General features: G+C 40.3%; 1 protein-coding gene across 1 annotated transcript; it reads right to left on the bottom strand.

The window, feature by feature from the left end:
* Nucleotides 1-1,554: 1,554 nt before the first annotated feature.
* LOC308373593 (solute carrier family 22 member 7-like) lies at nucleotides 1,555-12,340 on the bottom strand (the record flags this gene model as incomplete). Its single annotated transcript, XM_080849164.1, has 10 exons — nucleotides 1,555-1,645; nucleotides 5,245-5,451; nucleotides 5,804-5,912; nucleotides 6,004-6,218; nucleotides 6,666-6,775; nucleotides 6,874-6,994; nucleotides 7,348-7,516; nucleotides 11,488-11,642; nucleotides 11,737-11,840; nucleotides 11,960-12,340. 10 exons carry the CDS (start codon nucleotides 12,338-12,340, stop codon nucleotides 1,555-1,557), a joined length of 1,662 nt encoding a protein of 553 aa, XP_080705290.1.
* Between the last annotated feature and the right edge of the window lie 1,118 nt (nucleotides 12,341-13,458).

Here is a 13,458-nt window from a genome sequence, read left to right as displayed (position 1 = left end):
ATGCTCTGTGTCATTACGTGTGTGTGTTAAAATAATAATAATAATATTATAATAATTATTACAAAAATATATAGAATTTTTTTTTTTCTGGGAGGGGGGGGCCTTCAGACATTTGTGCCCAGGGGCCTATGATTTGTTAATCCAGCCCTGCAGTACCATTACAATTCTAGATCACACATTTCTTTGCAAGTGGCCAAACTTACGAAATCAGCAGGGGTTCAAATACTTATTTTCCCCACTGTAGCTAGAGTAGAAAGTTACAGGTGGAATGCTATGGAAGAAAGTTACATTCAGGTGCCTTCATAAGCAAACATGATGTGGCTCCACATTAAATGATCCCACTTTTTCATTATCCACACGTCTCAAATGTTGTATGATGTAACATAGCTGAACAGGACACATAATATGTCCAAAAGAAGGGGCAACATACGTAAAAACCAACAATATTTATTGACTGATCTTGAAAGCATTGGCTTACAAAAGCAAAATAAGTCATCACATAAAAAATTATTCATAGTCAGTTCACACTGTGAAAGCTATGAAAAGTGACAGTGGTATATAGAAATACAGACTGCGTTAGCCACTTCACGACCGCGATTTTCTTTCGTTCCAAATTCCCTCCCTTTGTAGAAACCTGTTGAATGGATACATTTGGTCTAGGAAGTCCTAATAGTTTTTTTGGTCAATTTATCTTCATTAGTAAGCTGACTTCCCTGTAAGCAAAATTACGTCCCCTCGACGTCCTCTAATGGTCTCTCCGAACGTTCCGTAAATGTGTATGGTTCCCTTGACAACCCAAGGAGGTTTTGCACGACGTTCCAAGAACGTCCCGAGGACGTTGCGGTGACAATTGGGAAATGTTTTCTATAGGTCCTGGAGACGTTCTGCAGGACGTCCCAAGAACGTCCCTAGGACATTGCGGTGACATCTGGGAAACGTGTTTTAGACGTCCTGGGGTCGTTATTCAAGGACGTTAAAAGGACGCACAGCGAAAGTAGCAGGCACGGTGGGGGTAACAACCATTTTTGCTGAGCTAAATGAAAAAATAAATAATAATAATAGATTGCGGTGCCCCCCAGGGTAGTGACAAGGGATTCAGGGCCTGATTTACTAATATGCAAGCGCTGCTTAATCTGCGTTCGCAAATTAACGCACGGTGTTTTTGCGCATTTTACTTGGTATTTATCAAACCAGATCTGCGCTGGGCAAACTGTGTTTACTCCGCCCTATATAGGGCCTGATTTACTAACATTGCGACCGCTGCTTAAACTGCGTTCGCACATTAACGCACTGTGTTTTTCCGCATTTTTCGTGGTATTTATTTAGGAAGAGCGCATAGCATCCCGCACATGAGCTGCCGCGGCTGACAGAGAGCAGGGACACAGGCACACAGACAACACAATGAACATGAGCACATCAACACATACAGGTCGCTACAATATGTTTCTAACTGTCAGCTGTATAGCTCGTCAAAAGCACATCTAGCTTTGCTGAAACTGTCTTTACCCCAACGTCTCTGCTACGTTCACGGTGCATCTTTTTAATGTCTTTGAATTATGTCCCCAGGACGTCTAGAAAACATTTCCCAGACGTCACTGCAATGTCCTCGGGACGTTCTTGGAACGTCCTGCAGTACGTCCCCCGGCTGTCAAGGGAACCATACACATTTACGTTTGGGGAACGTTCAGAGAGGACCATCAGAGTATGTCAAGGGGAGGTTTTTGAAGGGCCGAATGCGAACGTCCCGCAGAGGACCACAGATAAAGGTTACCGGGACGTTTTTGAAGGACGTCCTGGGGACGTGTGCCGAGAGACCAAGTCAGAACATTCCCTAAAAGTCCGATTTAAGGCTTATGCGAACGTCACGCAGAAGACCACAGGTAAAGGTTATGGGGACGTTTTTAAAGGACGTCCTGGGGACGTGTGCTGACAGACCAAATCAGAACGTTCCCTAAGAGGCAGATTTAAGGCTCATGCGAACGTCACGCAGAGGACCACAGGTTAAGGTTACGGGGACGTTTTTAAAGGACGTCCTGGGGACGTGTGCCGAGAGACAAAATCAGAACGTTCCCTAAAAGTCCGATTTAAGGCTCATGCAAACGTCACGCAGAGGACCCCAGATAAAGATTACGGGGACGTTTTTAAAGGATGTCCTGGGGACGTGTGATGACAGACCAAATCAGAACGTTCCCTAAGAGGCCGATTTAAGGCTCAGGCGAACGTCACGCAGAGGACCACAGGTAAAAGTTACGGGGACGTTTTTAAAGGACGTCCTGGGGACGTGTGCCGAGAGACAAAATCAGAACGTTCCCTAAAAGTCCGATTTAAGCCTCATGCAAACGTCACGCAGAGGACCCCAGGTAAAGATTACGGGGACGTTTTTAAAGGATGTCCTGGGGACGTGTGATGACAGACCAAATCAGAACGTTCCCTAAGAGGCCGATTTAAGGCTCAGGCGAACGTCACGCAGAGGACCACAGGTAAAAGTTATGGGGACGTTTTTAAAGGACGTCCTGGGGACGTGTGCTGACAGACCAAATCAGAACGTTCCCTAAAAGTCCGATTTAAGGCTCATGCAAACGTCACGCAGAGGACCCCAGGTAAAGATTACGGGGACGTTTTTAAAGGATGTCCTGGGGACGTGTGATGACAGACCAAATCAGAACGTTCCCTAAGAGGCCGATTTAAGGCTCAGGCGAACGTCACGCAGAGGACCACAGGTAAAAGTTATGGGGACGTTTTTAAAGGACGTCCTGGGGACGTGTGCTGACAGACCAAATCAGAACGTTCCCTAAAAGTCCCATTTTAAGACTCATGCGAACGTCACAGAAGGACCAAACGTAGACTTGCTACGAACGTCAAAAACGTTCTGGTAACGTCCACTAGCGAACGTTGTAGCAGGGACTAATTGGGGACGATTGGGGAGGTTGCGAATGTCCTGTTAACGTCCTGGGGACGTCCCCTGTTTGCGGGGTTAAAAGAGGTTTCTGTGAAAGAACGGATGGAGTTGTTATACTGAACAGGTGCCATCTTGACATGCCTCTGTCGAAGGTGTGTGACGTCCTTTTTGGCGTTTACCATAGGCTTTAACGTCCATTACTAATGACACGACATGGAGGGGCGAGCCCTCCCGGAAGCCATAGAGAATGCATTGAGAGCTCTGTTTTGTGTCAATGGGAGAGGTCTGGGGAGAAATTTACTTTGCCCCGAAGGGGCGGGGCCATTTGAAGCACGACTTTTGCCTTTTCTGCCTGGCTGTTACCTGATTGGACAATGACATTCAAAGGCATATCAGACAGTCTAGTGGTAGAATCCGACAGAAAAAAATATGACATTTATATTTACATTTAGTCCTTTAGCAGACGCTTCAATCCAAATCTATTTACAAGGAAATTGAATTTATACATTAGGATTTTTTTTTTTTTTTTTTTTCCTTTTCCCATAGGCAGTGCGTCGCCCCAATAGCCCTTATGGACGAGCCGCACCTGGTGGAACATCACTTTTAGACAAAAACATATGTAGGCTGGTGATGGAGATTATTTCCAAACACTGTTAATGACTAAAGAATATAATAATTAAGTGCCTTGTATTATTAATTACCTTTTATGAATCATGTTCTTATGTCAGCAGGAACTTGGCTTTTCTGTGTTTCTGCGTGTGTGTTACTTAGAATATTAGGTGCCACTTAGTCTTCCTATCAACAAGAGCATGTTTAGACCAGAGGTGATAAGCGATAAGGTGATAAGGTTATCCCTACTGAATGCTAAACATCTGTCTATATAAACCTTGTGCAATGTGTTTATCATTGCAACACTTTCAACCTTGTGCTGGGAGTTAGCCCGATTGCAATTGTTATTTGTCTAATAAATATTCTTATATGCAGCTCCGGAGTCCTGAGGTAACTAGGGTGAATTTTCACCTAACAGCTGGTTTTGTCACTATCGTTGCAATCATCAGAGCAGTTTTCTCATATTATTTAACACCTTGTTTTCTTTCATTCATTTATTCAATGTTCAAAATGTAGAAGAAAAAATCCCCTCATTAGTATGGCGTATCAGAAATCATGGCCTTGTACTGGGCCCTGCAGCAAAGAGACAGCGCAGTGTAGGAACAGACGCTCCTCAGAGTGAAATATGTGGCAACCTGGGAGAGACACATGGCTTTGCTGTGGCGGTTAACCCTCAGGTCCCAGGCCTTCCATCAATGCTGCTGGGGTGTGCTGCATGGAAGTGCCCAGGTGACTGGACTCGTTTTTAGTTCTATTTTGGTTCATGCCATATGAATGTGATAGATTTGTTTTGTTCTTGGGTTATTCTGCTTTGCACAGAAGCCATGAGAACTGAATGAATTGAGCTGATGTGTTATTTAATGGACACCTACTTTACTGTAATGAGATCTGAATGAATCGAGCTGATGTGTTATTTAATGGACACCTACCTACTGTAATGTAGCAGCTATTTATTTTTTTGCAATTTGGCAAAAGTTCAGAAATATCCCACCAAGCCGATGACTCTTTGATCAGTGATGAATACAATATTTCCGTTGACTTGTATGTTAATTTAATTCAATTCAATTCAATTCAATTCAATTCAATTCAATTCAATTCAATTCAATTCAATTCAATTCAATTCAATTCAAATCAATTAAAATATTTAAAATATTTATATAACACAATGAACAATAAAATGGTCTCAAGACGCTTTACAAAGCCCAGGGCCTAAACCCCCCTGGAACAAGCATAATGGCGACGAGGGCAAGGAAAAACTCCCTCTGAACAGGTTGAAACCTTACAGGTGGTCCTGGTTACCTCACAGTGGTTTGATTTACCTCATTCCTTCAGTCTACAAGTACACATGTGTCTGAGATGAAAGAAGCTAGGGTCTTCATAATCCATTTTGTGTTTCTTCCATCTTCGTAACTGGAAATCCAACTAGGTCATCCCTAAAATTAAAGACAATTCTATAAACATCAGTAGATGAGAAAGGTTGTATGTAAATTCAGACCTATTTAAACATTTAAAAAAAGAGGAGAATAGCATAAATAACTGTTAGCTTGATATGAAGTATTGCAGAAATATGGATCTACTTTTGGGAAAAAAATCAAAACAACTCAAAATATCTCAAACACAATGTTAATTTCATAGTTCTACCTAAATGGCTTCGACTTCAATCATGAAAAAACTATCATCACTAAATGTAAGTGGATCGTGTTAAGCTATGCTCCAATGGTGGGTGACTGGAGTACCTCTTTCCTTCAATATCCTCAATGGTTTCTGGGAGACACATGCCGCTTGTCTCTGTTAGAAAGCTGGCAAATAGGCTGGAGGAAATAGCAATAGAGCACAGGACGATCTGGGAAAGGCTCGTCCAAACATCCTCCAAGAGCAGAATCAGAGGAGCTGCAGCAACACCTAGCCGTCCCATGAAGGAGCTGTACCCCAGTCCATTTTGCCTGTCGAATGATGCAGTGGACCAGAAAATGAAGTTGTTATGACAGCACTCACAATATAGAATGCATATAGATGACAAGAGGTCCCTTTGATTTGAATGTAACCCTTGAGGGGCACGTGAAGTTTTTACCAAATTAGTCAAACGTGCATTATTGAATGTAAAAACTGTTGAATGTGGTTATGTGTAAGCCATTCATGGTTATGAAATTTAAACGATTGTATAATTCCCAGAAATCCACAAAGGCTGGCAACACTGTAATGACTGCAAAATCACAAATTGCAGTTACTTTCAAAGAGGTCCTTTTCATTAAGGTATAGATTACATAGGAGATTAAGAGGTATGCTCTCATTTACCTGAGTACTGTGGGGTAGAGCTCTGAGGTGTACAGAATCATTGTACAAAAAGACACTGAAGAGAATCCTTTAGCCAAAACTGCTACCACAGTCCGAACCACTCGTTGGTCTGACACGGAGACGGAGCAAGACAAACTGTCTTTAAAGTCCAAATTTAGGCAATGATCTATCATGTACACAGAAAAATCTGAGTATTTTACCTTTGGATATGAATATGTTGATGCCAAGACAGACACCTGTGAGAAGGAGGAATCCAGCTTGAGTCTTACGACGGCCAAACTTTTCCAGTAGGTAGTACACAGAGAGTTTGGCAGGAAGTTCAACAGCAGCATATATGAACTGGGTGAGGTACACATTTACTCCAAAGCCTGTGATATTAAAACCAATCCCATAGGCTGTTGAAGCTACACCAAACCTGACATTGGAGGAAAGGAATGTCATAAGGCATATTGGATACAACGTTCCAAAGATATCAGTCTGTGCATAGGATTCAGTTTTAGTGAAGGCCTTTGTCTGCAGGTTATTTGGAACTAACTGACTAAATTGTTTCCAAATTAAGGATAACCATTTTTTTTATGATTCTTACATAACTACTTTTGCCAAGATGTTACTTCTAAAGAACTACCTAAATCAGCCTCATAGTATTGAAGGGGTTGAGTTAGACCCAACACACAACACTATCCTAGAAGATATATGGTGCTGAATGGTTCTCTGTCCTGGTAAACTGGTGAGGTTGGAATACTCACACAGCTAATATGGGGTAAGACAGGAACTGATGCAATCTACACAGCCAACATCATTCACACTTTCTCTACTCTGAAATTAAGTCCCTTTTTTCAACAAAGTTTATATTATCTCCTACCATGTTATGCCTGTTAACATTGCCAGTTTTCTCATCTTGGGTGTCCTCATGAGATCCAAATACGAGTACTTTCTACTTCCTTTCTCAGTCACCACAATTAAGGCAAGACTCTAAATGGGTGAAAAGATCAAGAGAGAAAACTTAATTAGAAATGGATGGGTATGTGGCTAAAACTCTGCTTCATGACCAGGAAGGTTGTCACACCAACCTCTGCGTTGGTTGATGAGGTGACCTTTCCCTGGTTCATCATGGAACCTTTCTGAAGGTAATACTGGGCCTTCTTCAGCTGCCCATTGGCAATTAACCATCTTGCTGATTCTGGGAACCACCTAAGAAAATGGAAAATGCTGAATCTAGTTGCCATGCCTTACAGCAAATTACAGTCAACGAACGACTTGAAGTAATGGTTCAAACTTAACTTTTCATTAGTTAAGGTGATTTTAATACATTTTAAATCCATTAGAATTCACTGATTCTTTCCTTGTGAATATACAAAAATCATTTGGAATCTCACAACAGCATTTGTCAAATGACTTCATATGTTTGAGGCATACTATATGAATATAAAATTAGTTTGGAATTAGGAATTATTATTATTATTTTGTTGTTTAGTTAAATACTATAACTATAAAATTATAAATACAGCCATCTCTTATATCTATCGCTTTTATATAATGGTCACCTCCAAGATATGATGGCTGGAATAAGGGGGAAGGTGACGGCTAAGGTGAGCCATCTCCAGTCTCTAACCCCATATGCAATGAGAGGGAAAATGACTCCCCCATACGTCCATGACAAGCTGTCAACCACACCCACCAACTTTCTGCTTCCAATATCCACCCATTCCAAATCTGAGAAAGACAATTATGCATGTAAAAGAACTGAGGGAAGATAGCTCCAATGAAAACCAACAAAAGAGTAAATTGTTCATGCAGTAGGCCTATCTACCCGTTTTCTCTCTAAGCTGCAGTGTAGCACTTGTCTAGCATTGTGGTGCATTTACTTGTTTTGTAGCATTTCATTTACATATCACTTTTCAATCTTTTGTTTATGAACTATTATGGAACATTATGGACTATTAGTTAATGTTGCTGTCCATAGATAGACGCTGGGTGGATGGGAAGATGATCAGTATACCCCGAGGATTACTAATTTATGATTGGTTATTTTAGTCACCTGACTAGAATAGAAAAACTATCCGTATTAACGGAAGTAATATTAAGTACCTGAATTACACTTGTGGTGAAGCAATGTCGTTGATGTAATCACTAGTGGCAAGGGCCAAGACAAAATACCAATCTTTCCCCCCCAACAGCAGAAAATATTGTTGGTGAGTGAGCCTCGCAAGCGTGCAGACAGACAGTGATAACGTCTAGTAAACAGACTTTGAGCGACTGTCCGACCCAAGCTGGTGAAAGCTGCCATAACCAGCTGCTGGATATAAAGGTAAAGAACATGAAGTTTAAAATAGTAAAAGAAACTAAATGGTTAAATCATCACGAGTTAATGGTAGATGTCGTTGCTCTCTTTTATCATGCAGGTTCATTGATCCTGTTGGTATGCTACCCTATTCAGTAGCTCCGCCAGTTATAACTAGTGAACTCTAGCCTACAACGTTAACCTACTCACTTGAGCTGCAAATCCCTATCATGCTACATTATAATTAGCACCTATCTCAGCAGATGTCTTCACAATGTTTATTGTTATAAATGTGTTAATTTATCTTTAAAACCAACTAGAGAACACTATTTAAAAGGATATTTTCCAAAAAAAATCTTATGGGGGAGCATTCCCCCAGACCCCCTAAGTTTTGCTGTGGAACAGAAAAATGAATAGGTTTTATCTAGGAGCTTAGCCCCCCCAAATATGGGAACCTAAATTCGCCCCTGCCATGAAGGTTAGTTGCTGTTCTTCTGATAAAATGACAAGTGGTAACAAGACAGGCATGCTGAAAGCAGTGGCCAGACAGGGACATGCTCTGGACATGCGGGTGATCAGGTGTGAAATTTGAATGTGAGACTAGAAAGCCTTACAACATCAGTTTTAATCTAGGCCTACTATTCGCACATTTAGAACATGTCACATGATCTACAGCGTTTGGTCGGCAATTTTTAAACTAAGGTAGAAGGTTACTAGGCCTACCTACTCTCCTCGTCCTAATTGGTCAGCTGTCAAAAAGGCGCTTGACGTCACCCGGCGCTTTTCTGAAAAGTTGAGAAAATTGAACTCCAAAAGGTGTCGGAGGTCTAGAAGTTTTTAGTTTGACTTTTTTTTGCTTAGATTTTTAGAAAGTTACCGAGAAATAGACACTGTATAATTTAAACACCACATTATTGTAACTGAGGATTTGCGAGTTGTCTGAGCTACCTATCTAATGTGCGACTAGCCGTTATCGATTAACTGTGTTTTTGCAAAGCATCTGCCCCAACCTTCTTTTCCCGACATTGACATTTATCTTGTACATAATCATCCCCATAAACCGGAGATTTCAAGTGTACAGAAACTCTTCTGAGCAGGCAAGAGTGCCAATATTGGCTAACGAGTTGTAGCCAAAGCCCAGGCTGAAGGGCTAAATAGCTTGCTAGCTATTAGCACTCTAGCTTGCTCAGTAGAGTGCTAAGATACAGCAACTATTCACGATTGTATCAATTGTATATCTAGGTTTCTTTGGTGACTGTTGTCGCATTCAACAGCACAACATATCCCGGGCATTTTGAACTGTCTGTGGGTTGTGACCGTAAACAACTCGCTAGATATTACTGCTAGCACTGTAGCTTGCTCAAGATAGTAGCTAGCTTTGATAATACACAGCCATTACTATGACTGTATCAACGTGCTGCATTTCACTTAACAGGTCAGTCATTCCCTAAATCTTTAGCAATTGTATATCTAGGTTGTCACATTCAACAGCACAACATATCCCCTAGCGTTTTGAACTTTCTGTGAGTTGTGACCGTAGGTTATGACCATAATGTGTTTGCATCAGACACAAATATGGCGGTGCTTAAAAGACAGTGACGTCACATGATATCCATACATTTTGAAGAGCTCAAAAGACGCTGAAGGCTGCGCTTTTTTCTAAAAAAAGTAGTCTAGTGTGAACGCCGCCTAAATGTGCAAATTTTCATGTATAAATATACAGCCGCGGAAAAAAATAAGAGACCACTTCAAAATGATCAGTTTCTCTGGCTCTACTATTTATTGTAATATTGTTCTATGTATATTTAACATTTTTTGTTCTATTCTATAACCTACTGACAACATTCCTGCCCAATTCCAAACACAAATATTGTCATTTAGAGCATTTATTAGCAGAAAAATTACAATTGGTCTAAATAGCAAAAAAGATGCAGTGTTTTCAGATCTTGAATAATGCAAAGAGAACAAGTTCTTATTCATTTTTAAACAATACAATGGTAATGTTTTAACTTAGGAAGAGTTCAGAAATCAATATTTGCTGGAATAACCTTGATTTACAAATCTGACCAATTGCCATTTTTCTGCAAATACATTATCTAAATGACAATATTTGTATTTGAAATTTGGTAGGAATGTTGTCAGTAGTTTATAGAATAAAACTAAAATGTTTATTTTACTTTAACACATACGATTAAATAGTAAAACCCCCAAAAAATGATAAGTTTGAAGTGGTCTCTTAATTTTTTCCGCGGCTGTAGAATTGTAGGCAATGCACGTAAAAAAAATATATTAATTTGGACCCCCCCCCCCCCCCCCCCCAATGTCTATACCATGGTTACGCCCTTGACTAGTGGTAATTAACATTAAGGACTGAGATTACACATCACAAACAAATATAATCGATAGGTTTTCAACCAGAGTCATGTTAGATAACAGTAGCATATGCAATCTAATTAGGCAAGCTCACACTAGCTCGTATACTGTGTAAGGTTAGCTCACGCTAGCGCCCTCAAACACACACAGACAACACGCAAAGCCATGCAGGCAGTTCATTTGGTCATTGGGTGGCCATTGGAAGGGCCATTGTGTCGCTCAGAGGATTAATTGATATGGCCATTATATATAATTATAGCAGTACATTTCAATAACATGAACCATGATGCATACGAAGAAGTGTGCAAGGGACATTTATAGGCTACTGCTTCAATGTGCTATATTTTTTGTATATTGCGCATAATGTTACAGACAGTAGGAGGCCTTGATGTTCAAGGTAAGTGACATGTTGTCATCATTAAACCCCATGAGAAATAAACAGCCAAGCAAGGAGGACAATAGTTTGACTTCCAATTTAAAGGCACCCAGTGCAACTTTATGTAAACATTCAATGAAAAATAAACATTCAATTTCTAGTCTTTTTTACACGTAGTAAGTTTCAATAACTCCATACCATTACATATCGACATTCAAGGAGCAAAGATGAGACGTCGTTGTGTGGTGAGAACTGATAGAAAATCGTAAACAACAACAATCGCCGGTGGGGAGAAGCCATTTTTCCATTGACTGGAAGCCTGCTTTATTTATTGTAGGTTACAAAAAAATAAAGAAAATGGCGGCGATTGTTGTTGTTATCGATTTTCTATCAGTTCTCACCACACAACGACGTCTCATCTTTGCTGCTTGAATGTCGGTATGTAATGGTATGGAGTTATTGAAACTTACTACGTGTAAAAAAGACTAGAAATTGAATGTTTATTTTTAAGCCTCGAAAGTTGCACTGGGTGCCTTTAATTCTTAGTTAACTTACACTAGCTTACTAACTGGATTGAAACTTAAAATAAATCTGAAATTAGCCTTGGAAGTGAAACAATGTGGAGGGTAAAAAGGAAGAAATGAGAGGACTTACTAAGCACTGGGGAGATGATGATGATGCCTGTAATGCTAAAACCAGTAAGGAATCTCAGCACAGCAAACATTGTGTAGGAGTTGGAAAAAGAACTGATCAACGCAAAGCCCATCGCTGATATATATGAGACCAACAGCATTGTCTTGCGCCCATACCTGCAGATTTAAATGTAATTAATCAATTTCCTCCATTTTATGTGTAACGTGGCAGGTCTTATTTAAAAAAATCACTACATTCCAAAAACTATACCGGTCACTTAGAATTCCAAAAGTAACAGCTCCAAACATGACCCCTATGAAGAAAATGGTGGTTGTGGCTTTATTCAACCCTTTCTTCTCACACACCAAGTCCCACTAAAAGAGAAAAGCGGCAAGTTACAGAGAAAGACAAAAATATCAAATTCCTCCTGCATGGTTGAGTGACTGTTCAAATCATAGACAGAATATGGAGTTGGGTCAAGCGTTGCTTTTACCTCAGAGGCCAGGGTGCTTTTGAAAGTGCTGTTGTCATACACCCATCCATTCCGACATCGTTCTGCAGGAAGGTCAGTGGCATTGGAAGAGTTGAACAGCAGGTGGAACTGGGGCTCTGAGTACATAAGACAGGAAGAGGGTGTCCCATCTGCCTCTGCTGGAATACTGACAATCAGTCTCTGCTCACCAGTGAGATTTTCAAAGATGCCCTCAGTATCGAAACCACTGATGTCACAGTGATGTGAAGGAACTGCCGCTATGAAGTTGGTTAACATGAAGTGACAAGGTAAAGTGAAACGCCCCAGAATGCTAAGGCTCAGTAGCAACTTCTGGAATCGTCCAAACCCATTGATTTCCAACAGAATATCCTCAAACTTCATCTTGCTATCAGAAGTGCACAACGCCTCAAGACAAGCAGAATGCTGGGTATTAGTCTTGGCACAGTTATAGATATTCTTCACTGTCCACTCTTTCTCTTTTGTCCCTTCTCATGCAGTTACATCTTAATGGTTGATCCCACCTCGTCCTACCTATGGCCGAGTGAGAATAGCTGTCAATATTCAACAGACTTTAACCACATCTCCCAGGCCGTAATATGAAGGAGTGATCAGTTTTTATGAGCTTGGCTACTGATTGTTGTGAACATGACTTGGTGTGGAGGCTATCTCAAAAAGCCACCTTTAGAAACCCATATATACAGATGAAAATTGCATGAAAAAGTAAGAGATTAGAGCACCTATGGAATACAAATTGGTTTTGAAAACACACATTCCATCACAGCTCCTGCTAACCTTAGAACATAGTATTCCATATGGCAGGGCACTTAACCAGAGACCCTAACATTCTAACCTTAGTCTAATTAAAAGATACATAAATACAAACGAATATGATATTCATTGGATTACTGGTTATTGTCAATCGTTATTCATTCAGATTTTAAATCCTGACTTGCAACACCAGCCTTCAGTCTTCATGTCTTACAGACTTGAATACTAAATCAGATTCAGAAACTTGTTAGTTGAATGAAGTACTGTAATTGTCAACTTCCCTCTACAGATGTCACACTCAAAAGAAAAGACTAATCACATGTTTCTCAAAGTAAAACCAGCTCCTTTAGCCAGTTTTATGGAAACCCATGGGATGTTTGGGACCAAATTCCTTTCTGGCGTCATTTTGAAATGACCACCCTGTCTTCAGCCGTGAGTGGATCCAGGTATAAGCAGAAACAAAATTAAGAAAAAAATAAGTAGAAATTATATTAAAAAAACAATCTTGCAGGCAACAGCTGACAAACATAACAGTCAGATTTATTCAACTTCAGGGCTACATTTTTGGACATTACCAATACTGGTACCAATATTTTCACTGAGTATTCATAGTTGGTACAAGTTAGGCAATAATAAGATCATGACTTAAATGTAATGCCATAAATGGAATAGACTGTGGTGAACTGGGTTGTGTGATTTGTGTTCCTGCCAATTTAGTGAGATGCTTGATC

Source organism: Sprattus sprattus (genome assembly GCF_963457725.1).
Source record: "Sprattus sprattus genome assembly, chromosome: 12".
In the NCBI taxonomy this organism is placed as follows: Eukaryota; Metazoa; Chordata; class Actinopteri; order Clupeiformes; family Clupeidae; genus Sprattus; species Sprattus sprattus.
This window is presented reverse-complemented; position numbering and strand designations above follow the sequence as displayed.